Consider the following 17,999-nt stretch of genomic DNA (forward strand, 5'->3'; position numbering starts at 1 on the left):
ACAAACTAGACAACTTAGGATGATATTCAGTAAACATTCTGAATGAAAATGCTTTATTTAGAAACTGAGAATGGACTGCAGTGGTGGTATACGTGGGTCTATAACTACTTTATGGTGACATTAATAGCTAATATAAAGATACGAGGAACACTAGTAAAAACCAGATACAGGTAGCAGAGAGAAAAATTTTGGCTTTCTTCAGGTTAACTGAAAGACACCAGCTGGTCAGTGGTGACATAGCTTTGCTTGCTTTTTGTAACATGTAATTTCCATAGACTTCGGGGAACTAGGAAATGAATGTATGGTAACCTGTTATTTTAGGACAATTTATACGAGAAGAAGAAAATAGAAGTCACATTGCAAACAGATGACAACTGTTAATAACTTGGCATAGAGATTTCCAGGTTATTTTCTGTACACATAACATGAATCGTGGATGTGTGTTTATGTAAGTTTAGGATACCTCAGGCTGCTGTGGTCCAGAACTTTCTAACTGGTGTGACGCATGTATAGGCATGTGAAGATAAAGGTGTCCTCAGCCCTCCAGGTGTCTGGGTAGGGCCTGGGATGGCTGATTGCCTCGGTGTTCTGTTCAAATCCTATCATTTGCCACGTGTGTCACAAATGGAAGAAGGTTAGGAAGCATGCCTAGTCTTTCCGTGTAATCCGCTGCCTTCTACACACTAGTAAAGTGGAAAGCAGGTTTAAAAGCCCCATTAGTGGAAAGCGCCTCTTACTCCTCTGAGTCCTGACTGAAAACATGTCCCCTGCTTGTGCTCCAGTCCCTGGCATGCCCTGCTCTATACCGTTAAACACACCTAGTGAAAAGAGCTCAGAACCTTGTTATCCTCAGTAGCACTAAGACATAAAAATAAAATTGAGATATTTTTCTTTGTTCGCGATATTGGTGAAGATTAAAAATTTGACACCTGGTGTTGGCAGGGATGTAGAAGAACAAACAACTTCATGTCCTGCTGGTAGGAGTATGAATTCTTGCCTCTCTGTAACACAGTTTTACAATATGAAAAGCAGGTCGCAAAATGTGCATTCTTTTTGATAGTTATTATTCATCATAAGAATTTATCTTCAGGAAATAATCACGAACGTGTGAAAAGATTTCTCTAAGAATGTTTCTTGTAATTTTATTTAAAATAGAGAAAACCTTGAAGAAACTAAAACGCTTGACAATTAGTGTCGGGTTAAAAAAACGTGGACACATCCGTACGATGAGTTGCCACATGACAATGGTGTCGTATCAGAGTATTTAATAGGTTTGGAAGATAGTATGAATTGATAAAATGAAAAGGCTCTAAGGCTTTTTATAGCATAAATCTAGTCTCATAAAACAAAAAAAATGTTTGAATAGAAGTCTATAAGTACATACCAGATGTTAATTGTGATTGATGTTGAATGTCGTGCTTTGTGTATTTTCTCATTTTCTTCAATGAATACAGGTTACTTTGGAGAAAGTAAAAATGGGCTCAGACTGAGGAAGTAAAATCTTCCCAGCCATTTATCACGTTGGAATAACAGATACTAAAGCCAGCTACAGAGTTCACAGGGAGCAATATTTTTTTCCAAGTATACACAGTGGCTGTAAAATGTCATGATGATAACCTTCTCTGAATGACTCCCGCTTTCTGACTCACTGAGAAACTTGGCTCTCTCAAGTCTCAGACGTCACCATTTGAAATTATATCTGTAAGAGTGACACTTCCTATTCTTGCCTGGAGGGTTTCAGTCACTTTGACACAGAGAAGCACCCTCATTTGTAACTCAGCTTTACAGCTGCAGATAAGGGTTTACTAGACTAACCATTGCATGTTTGTCATAACTTTGTAGTCTCCAGGGAAAAGGGGCCTTGGGTCTATGTGAAGGTGATGATTTATGTCATTCTGGTTTGAACCTGTCACCATGCTGCTTCATTTCAATTTCATAGACACTCCACACTTCCCCCAGAATCCCAGAGAACCCGTCTTTTCCTCTGTTTGGGGAGACATCCCATGGTTCTTCTTGCTTATTGAAATGAGTCAGTAAGCCTGATTTTGTTGGGCTTCAGTGACCCTTGGTGGCCTTAAGTTGATGAGGCTGAGACACATAATCATGAAAAAAGTAAGGCTACTCAAAAATTTTTTTATATGTATTTTACAAACATTCACATACCTCATCTCCTTAAATACTGTGTGTCTAAAGAGTCAACCAGTGGCAGTAAGGGTTAATATTTATTGAACTCTCACTCTGGGTCAGGCACTATCCCAAATATTTTAAAGGTGTTATCTCATTTAATCTTCATCAATCTTCTATGAGGAAAAATACTGTTATTTTTCTTTTTACAAATGAGGACTTTTGAGAGAAAGCGTAAGTAATTTCTTCAGGGTGACACAGTAAGTGTCGGAAGCAGGATTTGAACCCAGGCCACCTAGTGCTGGAGCTTGTGTGCTTAACTACTCTGATACACCAAGCTGGGAAACAGCTTCAGCGTAGCTGCTGAAATCACCATGCCTTTATTTCTTCTCAAATGCTTTAACTGAAGTCCCTCTCAATGAAAACATTATCCCTAGCCTGAGACAGAGTAGCCTGTGGCAACTTGAAAAACTACCTGGCAGTGAGAAAGAACGAAATAGGGCCTTTTGTAGCGACATGGATGGAACTGGAGAGTGTTATGCTAAGTGAAATAAGTCATACAGGAAAGACAGATACCATATGTTTTCACTCTTATGTGGATCCTGAGAAACTTAACAGAGGTCCATGGGGGAGGGGAAGGGAGAAAAAAAGTTAGAGAGGGAGGGAGCCAAACCATAAGAGACTCTTAAAAACAGAATAAACTGTGGGTTGATGGGGGGTGGGAGGGAGGGGGAGGGTGGGTGATGGACATTGAGGAGGGCACCTGTTGGGATGAGCACTGGGTGTTGTATGGAAACCGATTTGACAATAAATTTCATATTAAAAAAAAAGAAAAACATTATTTTTGGGCGCCTGAGTGGCTCAGTCAGTTAAGCATCTGACTTCAGCTCCAGGCCATGATCTTGCGGTTTGTGAGTTCAAGTCCCGCATCGGGTGAGCATGAACCCTGTTTCAGGTGAGCCCTGCTTCTCTCTCTCTCTCTCTCTCTCTCTCTCTCTCTCTGCTCCTTACTCACTTGCACCCTCTCTCTCTCTCTCAAAAAAAAACCCAAAAACATTATTTTCAGGTTTTAGTTTTTTTAAAAAAACATTTTTATGTATATGGTATTCTAATCTATAATATGTCATTGCTAATTTTAGTATAAAACCTATTTTAAACCATTTACCATATTGTACACCTAAGACTAGGATTTGTTCAGCCTTTGACTCTCATGTGAGTGCCCAGGACAGCTCTTAAGATAATGTGGGGTTTTTTTTTCTTTTTTTTTCTTTTTTTGGACAGAACACAGTGGGGGAGAGGGGCAGAGGGAGAGAAAGAGGGAATCTTAAGCAGGCTCCATGCTCAGCGCAGAGCCTGACATGAGGCTCGATCCCACAACCCTGGGATCATGACCTGAGCTGAAATCAAGAATTGGACACTCAACTGACTGAGCCACCTAGGCGCCCCAACTTTTAAAAAATCTATGTAAGGTGTGTGTAACGAAATTACAGGAGGAGGCTGATATTTGGGGCTGTGTGTGTAAATAACTTAGAAACCAATTCTAATAGAATCCCAAAGCTGTTGTGAACAATTGACAGTAAAAGGCAATAAATGTATATATTACTAAGGTGGTTATTTTGAGGACGAATTTTGTAGCATTTCAGGTCAGTTTGAGACGGTGGGAAGAATTGAAGAATAAAAACCTGTTCTGAGTCTTCACTACTGTAGCTAAGTGTTCAAAATTAAAGAGAGGTGGCATGTTTGGGTTGTTCAGTTGTCCAAGCTTCCCCCTCCTGATTTTGGCTCAGGTCATGATCTCACGGTGATGAGATAGAGCCTCATGTCAGGTTCTGCACTGACAGTGTGGAGTCTGCTTGTGATTCTCTCTCTCTCTCTCTCTCTCTCTCTCTCTCTGTCTCTCCGTCTCTCCCTGTGCCTCTCCCTCCCCCCCCCCATAAAAACTAAAGAGAAGTGAGGTCATAACTTGGGCAGGGGATAGCTGTCGTCATGTGACTTTGTCTTTGGGACAAGAGATATTGGAAGTAAGATCTTGCCATAGTTGGGAAAGAGCCAAATCTTATTAGTGGCTTGCTCTTAATATTGGCATTCACAGTATTGTTTTGGAAAAACACATATTATAGCTCTGCATTTCTGATCAAGAGAATGTTCACAAATATCGGTCCTCCAGATTCTTGAACTAAACTTGGCACCAACAAGGCCGTGTGCTCCTCTGGATGAAGAAAGCCGAGTGAATGCTAACTATCCCTGAAGAGCTGGCTTCCAGACTAGGAAGCCTGTGCCATGAGGGATAGCCAGCATTTGGATATACATTGACCCTTGAAAAACATAGGGTTGGGATGCCAACCCCCCGTGCAGTCAAAAATCTGCATATAACTTTGGGCTGCCCCCAAATTGAATGACTAATATGCTGTTGACTCTGGCAGCCTTACTGGTAGCATGCACACTCAATCAACACGTATGTTGTATGTTCTGAGTATCACATATTGTATTCTTACAATAAGCTAGAGAAAAAATGTTAAGATGATATAAGGAAATGTGGGGCACCTCGGTGGCTCAGTTGGTTGTGTCCAACTTCAACTCAGATCATGATTTCATGGTTTGTGAGTTCAAGCCCCACATTGGGCTCTCCGCTGTCCGCGCAGAGCCTGCTTCAGATCTTCTGTCCTCTGTCTCTGCCCTTCCCCTGCTCGTTCTCTCTCTCTCTCTCTTTCAAAATAAATAAACAAGCAAAAAAGAAAATATAAGGAAAAGAAAATACATTTGTAGTACTGTACTATTTTGAGAAAACCCTGCCTATAAGCAGACCCACATACTTAAAATGTTGCTCAAAGGTCAACTGTATATAGTGTGTGCTTTTGTTGAGAATGAAAGTCACTCATTTCCCACTTCATCTTTTGGTATCAAGTGAGGGTGAATTTTACAAATTCAGTAATCATCTTCATTTTTTAAAAATGTCTTTATTTTTGAGAGAGAGGGACTGAGCACGAGGAGGGCGGGGGCAGAGAGAGAGAGGGAACACAGAGCTGGACACGGAGCTCGAACTCTTGAACCACGAGATTATGACCTGAGCTGAAGTTGGGAGGCTTAACTGACTGAGCCACCCAGGCGCCCCTCAATAATCCATCTTCAAATGCCTGTTATGTGTGAGGAGGGTTTGGTGTATATAAAGATGAATTGGTTCTGCATCCTTGGATTTATTCCCTTGCCATCAAGGTGTTAGTAGTCCGGCATAGGAGACCCATGTGGATACAAATCGCTAAATGTGAAGCAGGTATTAAGACTGGAAGTGGAGTGCAAAGTGCTAAAGAGTGCGTAGGAGGCTTACGCCGTAGAGGATAGGAATTGGAGAACTTCAGAGAGGAATGCTATGAACTGACTGTTTTGGAACAAAGAGGATTTCAGCAGATAACGGAGAGAGGTGGTGTGCAAGAGGGAGAAGAAACAGAGCAAAGGCTGGGAGTCAGGAAAGAGCCGAATATGTTAGGGTGTTATATGTGGTCTGGTTTGGCAGGAAAACGGTATCCATGAGGGATATAGAAGGCAGTGAGGCTGCAAAGATGACCTGGCATTGACCATGCTTTTATCCTTGGAAAGTACTGAGATGAATAAACATGAACCCACACTGAATTTTAGGGTAGCAGGAAATGGTTAAGAACATGAGCTTTGGAATCAGGCAGCACCCCAGGTTATAATTTTGGCTCTAGTACATAAAAACAATGAGACCTTGAATAGATTTCTTAATCCACCTGAACAAATTCTTCCTCTCTAATGTGGGGATAATTACAATACCTATTAGGAGGATTAAATGAGATAAGATATCTAAACAGGTACCTGGTACCTGATGAGAGGAATCTATAAATGTTAGCTGGTATTACATAATTTTATGGATTCATTTAAGAAATTTAACTCTTCACTCAAATAGCATGTATTTCTTCAGTACCATTGATGACTCATTTGTTCCAGAGCATGAATCAAAAGAATATCAAGAGAACAGATTGTTCAGAATATTATTTGTACCTGTTTAGTTTTACAGATGTTAACGCATATTAATTTAGCTTCTTGTCTTAGTTTGGGCTGCTGTAACAAAAATACCACAGGCTGGGTGGCTTAAACAACAGACATTTCTCATAGCTCTGGAGGCTGGGAAGTCCAAGATCGAGGGGCCGGATATTGGGTGTCTGGTGAGGGACGGCTTCCTGATTTATAGAGGGCCTTCTTCTCATTGTAACCTCACAAAATGGAAAGAGCTCTCTGGGGTCTGTTTTAATTATAGGCACACATCTGCTTTATGAGAGCACCACTCACAAGGGCTAATCACCTTCCAAAAGTCCCCGCCTCCAAATACCATCACATTGGGGGGATTAGGCTACAACGTATGGATTTTGGAGGAACAAAACATTCAGTCCATAGTATTCATTAATATTTACTGAGTGCCTGTCCTGTGTTTAGTGCCAAGCTAGGTCATATTGGGGAATACAAGACACAATCCCTGTCTTCAAGAGGCTCATGATTTATTTAGTTGGGGAGAAAAAAGGTAGCATATCTTTCTTATAGACAAAGCTGCAGTTTTATTTTAGGCTCAGGTGTGTTATTTCTCAGAGAAGTGTTAGGCCCTGAAAGGACTAGACATACCATTTCTTTTTTTTTTTTTTTTAAATTTTTTTTTTAACATTTATTTATTTTTGTGACAGAGAGAGACAGAGCATGAACGGGGGAGGGTCAGAGAGAGGGAGACACAGAATCTGAAACAGGCTCCAGGCTGTCAGCACAGAGCCCGACGCGGGGCTCGAACTCACAGACCGCGAGATCTGTGACCTGAGCTGAAGTCGGCCGCTTAACCGACTGAGCCACCCAGGCGCCCCTAGACATACCATTTCTTAAGTTCATAGCACTCTTTGTAGAAATGTGACTCTTTAAAATAGCAATATAAAATAGTAGGTAAATAGGAACTATGACAGAGCAGAAGTAATCTAGTATTTCAGAGAAGAGAAATATTAATGTGAACTAGAAGGAAGTAGCATTGTATGTAAGATCTAGTTAAGTGGACAAGTAAGGAGATTGTTTCTAGAAGGAAACAGCATGAGCAAAAGCCTGGAAAGTCAGTGTGGTTCTGGTTGAATGGCTAAAGTTAGCAACTCAGGAAACAACAGGTGTTGGTGAGGATGCAGAGAAAGGAGAAGCCTCTTACACTGTTGGTTGGAATGCAAACTGGTGCAGCCACTCTCAGAAACAGTATGGAGGTTCCTCAAACAGTTAAAAATAGGACTACCCTATGATCTGGCAGTTGCACTAATAGTTATTTCCCCAAAGGATACAAAAATGCAGATTTGAAGGGGTACATGCACCCCGATGTTTCTAGCGGCATTATCAACAATAGCCAAATTACGGAAAGAGCCCAAATGTCCACTGACTGATGGATAAAGAAGATGTGGCAAATACATACAATGGAATATTACTCAGCCATCAAAAAGAATGAAATCTTGCCATTTTCAATGACATGTGTGGAGCTAGAGACTATTAGGCTGAGTGAAATAAGTCAGAGAAAGACAAACACCATATAATTTCACTTATGTGTGGAATTTAAGAAACAAATGAACATAGGGGTTAAAAAGAGAGGCAAACCAAGAAATAGACTCTTACCTATAGAAAACAAACTGATGGTTACTGGAGGAGAGGTGGGGGGGGGTGGTGGGATAGGCCATGGGGATTAAGGAGGGCCACCTGTGATGAGCACTGAGTATTGCATGTAAATGATGATCCCCTAAATTCTACACCTGAAACTAATATTACACTCCGTGTTAGCTAACTAGAATTTAAATAAAAACTTGGGGAGGAAAAAAAGAAACTGCCTTGGTTGAGTCTAGGTTTCTATGGAGGGGGAAAAGAAGCTGGGTTGGATGAGAGAGCTGGTGCCAAGGTGCAGAGCGAATGCAGGCTGGAATGTACAGTTATCAGTGAGGGGAGGTCACTGGAGGTGTTGAGCAGGGGAGGGAGGAGATGAGTGGTCTTTTAGGAATGTTTTGACAGGGGGTGCTCAAGATGGTTTGGATGGGAGAAAGGATTGAAGTCAAGAGGACAATTAGACTAGTTTGTGCAGTGACCCACAGTTGAAAAGGCCTGAGATAGGGTGGTGACAAATGGAAGAATAAGAAAGGAGCTTGTTTGAAGAATCAGAGGACAAGTCAGTAGAGCTTTGAGACTGATCTTTACTGTTCGGGAAGAGAGCTAAGATAGATAAGATTTTGAGGCTGGAAGGATAGATGCTGGTGCAGGAATGGAGAGGTGAAGAAAGTGTACCGAAGGTAAGTTTAGTTTGGACAGGCTGAGTTAGGTAGGCAGGCATGTAGATAGGTCAATAAATAGAGATAGAGAAGCAGTTTAGAAAATGTCTTAAGATGACTCGTAATACTACCAATTGCCCTGCATTTTCCTTTATTTCTCTTTTGGATTATAGCCCTGGTTCATATACCACATATTTACACACCTGAAATCATGAATGTACATACCATTTTGCATTTTAGAATTAGAGTGTCGTTAAAATCTATTTTTATGTGGTTTTTAAGATTATTCATACTATTGACTGAAGTTTTTCCCCTTGGTGTGATCCATCCCCAGAGCTTCCTGAAAGCAGGGACCATATTGGTGCTGTTCATTCCCGTGTGGCTACAACATAGGCCTATTGAGCCCATAGATTATCTCTTTTCTTTGTAGAAGTTGCTATAATAAGCATGTATATGATTTTTTTTCTGTTTCTGTCAAAATATTTCCTTACGATAAGTTTGTGAGATTAGGACTGCTGTGTGAAAGGACAACTGTCTATTTGCAGGTCACCCGGATAGCAACGCATGAGGATGAGTTTGGGGAAACGTGCTGCACTTGAGTGAAAAGTCAGTGCTTTCCAGTCGTAGAACCTCATTCCGAGGTTAAATTTAAGACTCAGGGAGAGTTAAACTTTGATGATTCCAGGTTTGCGTATGCTTCTTAAAAGCTGTTTTCTCATCCATTCAGTAACTTGAGGGAAAAAGCACATAAGGAGCTATTGTTGTGCTTTAACATTATTTGGAGGAGAAGGCAATTTCATTAGAAGTCTTTATTGATCATTAATTTCCTACCCAGGCTCCCATTTGGAAAACATTGGTGAGTGTGCATTTAGCCATGCTTTACGTATGGGGTCTTCAGGGAGCTCTCTATCAGTTGGGATGGCATTTGGCCATGAGACAAGTTGACTTACAGTGACTTAAACAAGTTAGGGATTGATTTTCCTCATGTAACAAGATATCCTAGGATGAGTAGTCTAGGGGCTGTTATGGCTGGGTGATGTCATTGGAGATCCAAAGTCCTGTCTTAATGTCACCAGCTTTGCCTGTGGCTTTCATCCTCATGGCTGCTGTGCCTTCATCCAGCTGTGTCCTTGTTTAATGCAGGAAAACGGAGGGAGGGCAAAGATGAAAGATGGAAAGGGCTTTTCTGTGGAGCCTGTCCCTTTCAAAAGCTTCCCTGGAATCCCCACTCAGCAACTTCTGTTATTTCCTAAGTTAGAGCTACAGTTGACCCTTGAGGGACACTGGTCTGAACGGTTCGGGGTTTTGATTAATGCAGAACAATATTGTAAACGTATTTTCTTAACATTTTCTTTTTTTCTTTTTTTTTTTTAGCTTTATTATAAGAATACAGTAGGGGCGCCTGGGTGGCTCAGTCGGTTAAGCATCCAACTTCAGCTCAGGTCATGATCTCACCATTCATGGGTTTGAGCCCCGCATTGGGCTCTGTGCTGACAGCTCAGAGCCTGGAGCCTGCTTCAGATTCTGTGTCTCCCTCTCTCTCTCTCTGCCCTCCCCCACTCACGCTCTGTCTCTCTCAAAAATAAACATGAAAAAAAAATCTTTGAAAAAGAAAAAAATACATCCAGTATATAATCCATCCAGTATATAATACTGTATATGTGTTAACTGCTTATGCCATTAGTAAGGCTTCTTGTCCACAGTAGGCTATTACTGGTTAAGTTTTTGAGGAATCAAAAGTTATATGTGGATTTTCAAGTGCTTGGGGCATTAGCACCTCTAACCTCCATGTTGTTCAATGGCCAGCTGTGTATCCAGTGGCCATTCCTAAATGCTAGGGAGAAGGTTAGTATTTTTAGCTGGGTGCCTTGCTTTCCCTGATAAAACTGGTTAGTGAAGAAGAAAAAGAGGAAGAATGCTGGCAACCAGCAGTGGTGGCCACAGTCTCCAGTGGTGGCCACACTCCAGTGACATGCTGACAGTGCTCCTAACAGCCTCTCCTTTGAGGTGGGGAAAGGCAAGCACCGATATTTTTATCATACAGGTGAAGGAATAAAAAGATGTGAATTTGTGAGGAGTCCATGAATAGCTATGATATGATGAATTTATGTCTGTCATCTGGATTTTAGTTGAAGAGCCAAAGGACGTATGAAGCCAGCCAAATGTGGCATTAAATCTTTGGATGCTGCAAAGTTCATGTTCAGAGTGAGAATTAATGTTAAATGGCTTTGTTATGGGCAGACTCTTAGTCAATATAATCAAGGGCTAAGAAACACTCAGGCTAGAGGCTTTTGATTAGGGCAGTACTTGGTAACCATTGTATAGCTCTTAAGAACTTGGGTTCATAAAGGCCAGCTGCGTGTGCTCAAAATAGCCACAACTCTAGGGTTAAATCCAGCACTTAACAGTGTGAACTTTTATTTTTCCTGACTCAGAGGGGTTTTCAGTTACACATACGTAAACCTGGTGGAATAATAGTGGAATAATCTATTCCAGTGGTTCCTAACTCTTTCCGTGCATGAGAGTTCCCTGGGGAGCTCAAACAATACTGATGTCATGGACCCACAGCAGATACTCTGATTCTGTTGGTCGGGAATGGTCTTCTAAGTGAGAAGTAATGAGGGAAATCACTAAGGGAGTGGGAGTGGAACTGGACGTGAGAGGATGGCTTTGAGAAGTATGTCAGACAGTACCGTCCAATAGAACTTTCTGCAAGGGTGAAAATGTTCTATTTGTGCTGTTCAGTATGGTCTCTGAGGTGCATTTGGCTACTGAGCACTTCAAATGGGGTCGTGCAGCTGAGGAACTAAAATTTTAATGAGTTGGCCACCTGTGGCTCAGGGCCACATTATTGGATAGGTCAGGTTCAGAAGGTAGAGTCCATAGGCTACAGTTACCACATAGGGAGAGGTGGGTAGTGGTGATGGGTGAAAGAGAAGGAGGAGTTGAGTACAATCGCAAAGTTTCTGTCTTCAGAGAGGAGGTGGGTGGTGATGCTTCTGGTATCGGGAATGAAGTTGGGGGGCGAGTTCATGAGTTTACGTGAAGGTCTCAGCACCTGGCCTGTTGTAAATGCTTAATCACATCTGGGCAGGATTCACGGCTCCTGTGTTTTATTTGATGAGTACAAAATACAGTCTAAAAGGATCTCTGAAAATAGTATTTTCTTCCTATTCAATCTTTTCTTTTTCTCTCTTTTTAAATATCAGGTATCAAATTGTAGTGGAAATAATCCAAGCAACTACAATTAGCAGCTTTCCCCAGCTGAAGAGGCACAAGGGTAAGAACCGTTTGTTTTCTTCAGCTCTACATTTTGCCGGTTCTGAAACTCCCCCAGTCTTCTCTCCTGTCAGAATGTTAGCAAGTGTGAGCATTTTTCTGGCTAACATTTAAATATTTCCAATTTGTTAGTGTAACAGCAGCATTAGAGAAAGTAAGTATAATTTCATGCTAACAAGAACCTTTGTATTTCTGTGTTTCTTTAAACTTTCTTCATCCGTAGTCCTAATTTTTCAGACTGAAATCATTGGGTATATAGTGCTTCTGTTCTGTTTTGAAAGTAAGCATGATTTCATGACTTTTTTTCTCATTAAAGTTTAATCTAAATATTCTTTAATATTTCTAATTTGAAACGTAATCTTAGTAGTTATTTAAATGACTCCAGTGAGTTGATATTTTGTAATTTCCTTAACCTTTTTCTTTAGTTAAGATTTGTATCTTAACTTGTATTCGTGTATTCTTTCCTCCTTCTGGGTTTAAAAAGAAAAAAAAAGTTCTATGTTTTTCCCATTTGTTTCCCTTCAAATGAAGAGATTTTTACCTAGGCATGATAGTGAGGAATAATTAAGGTGTGAAGCTGGCTTTCAACTCCCTTCTCCTTGGCCTGGGGCTAGCATATCCCCCCTCATAGATATCCTCCTCTCAGAGACCTGTCACTGTCTAGAGTGCAAGTCTTGATCCATAGCTAAGAGGCAGCAAACGCCTTGTTAGGCTAGCCTTGCCATGAAAATCTCCAGGCCCACTCGAGTCCCATCAGGAAGCAGAGTGTTGAAGGAAGAGTTGGGCCAGAGTCTTACAACGTGTGCCTACAGAGGCAACAGGAAGCTTGGCCTGGGGACTTTTGCTTGTGTGTGAGTCACTGGCCGAGATAGGAGCTAGGTAAAAACGAGATGAAGGGACAGACTAGGAAGAGGCACAGATTCTTAATCTCTCTGCCCAGCAAGGAAGATTGTACAAATTTGTTCATTCAAAAAATGTTACTGAACACCAACTGGGTGATAATGATACGGTAGTGGGGAAAAACAAAATCTCTGCGTTAAGCTCTTAAATGAAGCTGGGAGGGAATCAGAAAATGAGCAAATCAAATAAGCAGCATTTTATTTTTAAAGTTTATTTGTTTAAGAGGGAGAGACAGTGAATATGCAAGCTAGTAGGGGAGAGAGAGAGGGAGAGAGCATCTCAAGCAGGCTCCCCACTGTTAGTACAGAGCCCGATGTGGGGCTTGATCTCATGAGATCATGACCTGAGCAGAAATCAAGTGTCGGATGCTTAGCTGACTGAGTCAACCCAGGCACCCAAGTAAGCAGTATTTTAGATGTGGTGTGTGCCTTGGAGAAAAAACTGTGAGAGGGGGTGTGTGGCAGGGAGGTCTGGCTCAGCTGGAGGGGGAGGTAGATTTGCATTCAGATGGGTTATCTGGGAAGACCTCCCTCACTTGGTGACCTGGGAGCAAAGACCTGGGGGCCTGAGGGTATCTGGGGAAGGACAGAAGCAAAACTCTGAGGCAGAAGCATGTGGGGCTTGCTTCAGTCACCTGTGTGGCTGGAAAGGGGTGAATTGGGGGAGAGAAGCCAGACACGAGATGGGAGAGGTGGCACTGGACCCCATTCTGAAGGACCTTACTGGTACTGCTGGGACTTTGGCTTTTAGTCGGCAAGAGGAAGGAAGTCTTTTTTTGAGCAAAGGAGGTGTGATCTGATTGGTCCCCACGAGGCTGTGGGCTCTGTTCCTCTCCTTTTTTCTTACTGTTCCTGCAGAGAAGATGCTTCATTTCAGACAGTTATTTTTAAGAGGATAGTAGAGAGGGAATTCTAGTTGCCACCATTATCTTTCCTCAGTGTTCCTCGTTGATACGTGAGTCTAGTCAGCGAGATCCCTTCCTTATTTTGTGGTGTTATATTAGTTTACTAGGGCCATTGCAAAGTAGCACAGACTGCATGGCTTTGACAACAGAACTTTATTTTCACACTGTTCTGGAGCCTGGAAGTCCGAGGTCAAGGTGTCCGAGGTGTTGGCAGGGTGGTCCCTTCTGAGGACTGTGAGGGAGGGGTCTGTTTTAGCCTCTCCTCTTGGCTTGTAGTTGGCCATCTTCTCTCTGTGCCTTCATATCGTCTTCCCTCTGCTCAGGTCTTTGTCTAAATTTCCTGTTCTTGCAGGGACACTACTCGTATTGGATGAGGGCCCACCCTAATGGCTCCATTTTAACTTAATCACCGCTGTAAAGACCCTATCTCCAAATATGGTCACTCTGAGGTACTGGGGGTTAGTATTCATGAATCTGAGGGTGGGAGCGGGAACACAGAGAAGCCAATACAGTTATGTTACTAGCCATTCTCCGCGACACTTCTTCCTTTCATGCCTCATTTTCCATCTAAGCTGCCCTCAGAACTGTCTTGCTCTCAGAAATGTCTCCTTCTATTCAAGCACTGGGGAGAAGGCAAGCAAGCCGAGCTCACTTGGGGCCATGGAGCTGTTTTCCCTTGGGACAGAAAACCCCGGAGACTGGTTTACCTCTCTGAGGTCACTGATTAGCAGTGATTATTGTCACTGGTTTTAAATTTATTCAAAATTCTCATTGGATAGTTGTGGTTTGTTTGGTTTGGCTTTAAGCCAGAGAATCTCTTCCTTTCTCAAAGTCTAGGACTCTGCTTCTTGTGTATGCACAACTAGCGTGAAACAACCCTTAGGCTTAGAATTTGGGACAAGCCATCTCCATGCCAGGAGCCTTCATTTCATGTTGGGCTCCAGAGGACAGAATGTGTGCTGGAGAACTTTGTGGAGAGAGGCAACTTTGGTTTTGCTTCACAAAGCAAACGCAGACACTTTATGGAGCCACAGGAAGCGTGTAAATGTGAGGAAGTGACTGTGACCAACACAAAGATTTTTATAATCAGCTTTCCACTTTAGTCTGTATATCACTAGAAGGTTTTGATAGAATATTTACATTGTATTTTTATTGAATAATTCCACTAAAAAAGGTGTTGAATATTTTGATAAGTTATTTGAGTTAATAGATTTAAAAAATCTTATAAAAATTCAGTTTTGATAAAATAAATAAAAATGTTCTCCCTAATTATATTCAGGTTATGGTTGATGACATGGTTAATGATTCAAGTCTATTTATGTTCCTATTTTTATAATAAAGCATGTCAGTGTAGTGTCACTGGTCATCGTAGCTCTGACAAGGTTAGAGGAACCATATAGTGCACAGTCACATATAGCTGGAAATAGAAAAATGAAAGCCGATTAGTTATAAAATCTTTCAGAAGTATTTTTGGAGTATTCCGACGAGCAGGATGAGGCAATGTCTGGGAATGAAGTATTCCAGTCTAGGACCTGGATAATGGTAGTGCAAGGAAGGGATTGATAAGGAAGACTATGGAAGGAAAATAGCCTACTTGGTGACTGGTTGGATACGAGAAAGAATCAGATGATGGGATGTTATTGTGCTGGTACAGCCTGCTGACTTTTCACATGAGGAAATGGTTATCTGGAGAAGTTAAAGACCCTAACTTGTAGTCTGCACCTGCTTCTGTCCCTTTGCTTCAGGTTGGTGAGGTGAAGTTTAGGGTAGAGGATAGGACTAGGGCAGCAGTTAGGAGAGCTTGTTCAAGTGAGCTTCTCTTGCTAGCTTCCTAATGAAACCTGGACGTGTCCTTTTATGTCTCTAGGACTCCTTTCTTTCAGTCTTGAGGTTGGGTGCTCTCGACGATCATACAGGGTTTCTCAGTGAAGATACTGAAAGAGGGTATGTGTATGAGGGACTGGTCTCGGGCGTTTTGGATTTGCAGGGATAGCAGGATAGAAAAGTAACTGTTCACATTTATAAGCTGGGATTCACACTGTGGAGAAAGAGTGCAGCCCTGTAGAGACATATTTGCATGTTACCAGTATAGAGATGATAGTTAATAGTCTCCTGTTTATCCTGTCTCCAAGTCAAGTATCCTTGCAGAGCCGATGCGGTGTTCTCCATTATTGGAGGAGAATAGCATATACCAGTCTGAAGTGACTTCTCCGAATTTATAATATCATCTGCTGTCTCACTGTTTAAATTCATTATGTAGGTGGCTTCCATTTTAAAGAATTAGGTTGCTGTAATTTAAGTGCACTTTTTTTTTTTAATGAAAAAGGAAGAGCAAATTTAGCATCCCCATTGTCCTTACTTTTTCTTTAATCAGTAACATATTGAGTCTTATAGAAAGTAATTTTTAAAAATTTTTTAATGTTTGGGTTTTTTTTTGAGAGAAAGGGAGACAGCGTGAGCTAGGGAGGGGCAGAAAGAGAGGGAGACACAGAAAGCGAAGCAGGCTCCAGGCTCTGAGCTGTCAGCACAGAACCTGACATGGGGCCTGAACTCACAAACTGCGAGTTCATGATCTGAACCAAAGTTGGATGCTTAACTGAGCCACCCAGGTGCCCCAGAAGTAGTTCTTTTTTGTCTGTAAGATTTGGAGTTTTGATATGTGGCTGGTAGATAAAAGGTTACTTTCAAAACTGGTTCCAGATAGTAATGATATCATTCCTCAACTTGATCTTTAATGTATTTCAAATAAATTTGTGTGTTTATTTTCTTCCCTGTAAAAATCGTTAAGGAAAGTTAAGGTTTTAGCGTTAGAAGTCTCCCCAAAACATAATTGTTGAGTCGTTTTTAGAGATCTTTGCATTTTAGGGATAGTGTGATCTAGTAAAAATACTCTCAAAGAATCAGGGGAAAACCTCAGTCTTTATGTGAAGCTTTTGACTTAAGCCCTATGTCTACACAGTTTTCTTAAATTTGAAAAATCAGCCTGTGCTCATTTTATATCTCACAGCGACCATGTAGCAATGCCACCAGGTTGTGTGTGCAGTTGTAAGCACTTTCATTCCCAATGCTGTTTTTCCTTCTTGCCACGTTACTTTTGTGGGTGGGAAAGTGAAGAATCTAAAAAAAAGAATGCACAGATAGAAGATCCTAAGAATACTTAGGATTCAACTTAGAGATGGGAACTTTATTTATGAATGTATATATATGTATTTATGTATTTATGAATGTATACATATATATCACTATATATATACTATATATATATGTACTATAAATGTAGTTTTGTTGTTCCATATATAGCTATTTCTGGCAAGTCCTTTTCAGTCACAATCATTGACAATTAAGAAATGTTTTGCAATTGCAAAAATACTTTGAAGATTTAAGGAAAAAATTGCTGTATAACAGGTTGGGAGAAATTACGTGATTATGTGCCCTCTGAAACCTTAAGTAGCCAATCAGCTAACTCAGGATGACAGAGGAAGGCCTGGGGACCGCTTTGCTTTGTATATTCAGGAAGGTTCAAAATAAGGCTTTTGAGGCTTCAGCAAGCTCCAGCCAATCCACATAAACTTCTGCATGTGTTTTAGATTCACTGTAGATGAGTGTATCATAAATGAGGGGCAAATTACTCTCCTTAATGAGGTAGAAATTTTAATTTGATTTTTGATGGCTCTTTTGGGGGGAGATTTTTATATTTTCAAGAAGTAAGGTATCAAATAATTTTTAACATCTTAACAGTGCTTCAGCAGTTTAATTGCTGATACGATTCTAGGGAAAATAAGTCCTAGAAATAAAAAAAAATTATATTATGGAACTCATCTCCTTGTCTTGTGGATACGAAAATTATATTAGGTATAATTAGGGAAAAGGGTCTTAGAGAAAACTTACAGATACGGAACAATTTGAAACAATTAGTCTCAGAAGGTTTAGTTTAGTCACAAAATTTTCTTACCTCTGACCTTATTTTATCATTGATCCTGGCCAAATGTATTGATTTACTAAAGCCTAAATCTTACCCACTAATAACCTCAACTGCTTGTTGGTCATGGAATTTGGGAAGTTTAGCTGAGTTCAGCTAGCTAACTTCAGTGAACTTTTTTTCAGTCTTCATTTTCTTTGACCATTTAGTGCATTTGACATTGTTGGAGTTCCTCAGTGTTTGTTTCTAACCCTCTCATTATTTTATACCTGTGTGGTCCAATATAAGAGCTATTAGCCATATATGGTTATTCAAGTTTAAATTAAAGGTAAATCCAGATTTAAAACCCAGTTCTTCAGTCATGCAAGCCACATTTCAAGTGTTCAGTAACCCCTGAAGTCATTGTTGCACTATATGCTAACTAACTTGGATGTAAATTAAAAAAAGAAAAAAAAAAGCAAGTGTTCAGTAACCATCTGTGGCTACCATATTGGATAGTACAGAACGAACATTTCCATCACCACACAAATTCTTTTCCTTTTTTTTTTTTTTTGAGTTTATTATTTATTTTGAATGAGAGAGAGCGTGCAAG

At 40.8% G+C, this 17,999-nt stretch overlaps 1 protein-coding gene across 1 annotated transcript in view; it reads left to right on the top strand.

Annotated features, from left to right (window-relative positions):
- The window catches only part of SNX25 (sorting nexin 25), a 131,210-nt gene that overhangs the window by 57,512 nt on the left and 55,699 nt on the right, over positions 1-17,999 (top strand). Inside the window, exon 6 of the mRNA XM_030312132.1 lies at positions 11,615-11,685. Within this exon, the coding sequence (XP_030167992.1) occupies positions 11,615-11,685 (71 nt within the window). The remainder of the gene's footprint in view (positions 1-11,614; positions 11,686-17,999) is intronic.

The sequence above is a fragment of the Lynx canadensis genome, chromosome B1 (genome assembly GCF_007474595.2).
Source record: "Lynx canadensis isolate LIC74 chromosome B1, mLynCan4.pri.v2, whole genome shotgun sequence".
In the NCBI taxonomy this organism is placed as follows: domain Eukaryota; kingdom Metazoa; phylum Chordata; class Mammalia; order Carnivora; family Felidae; genus Lynx; species Lynx canadensis.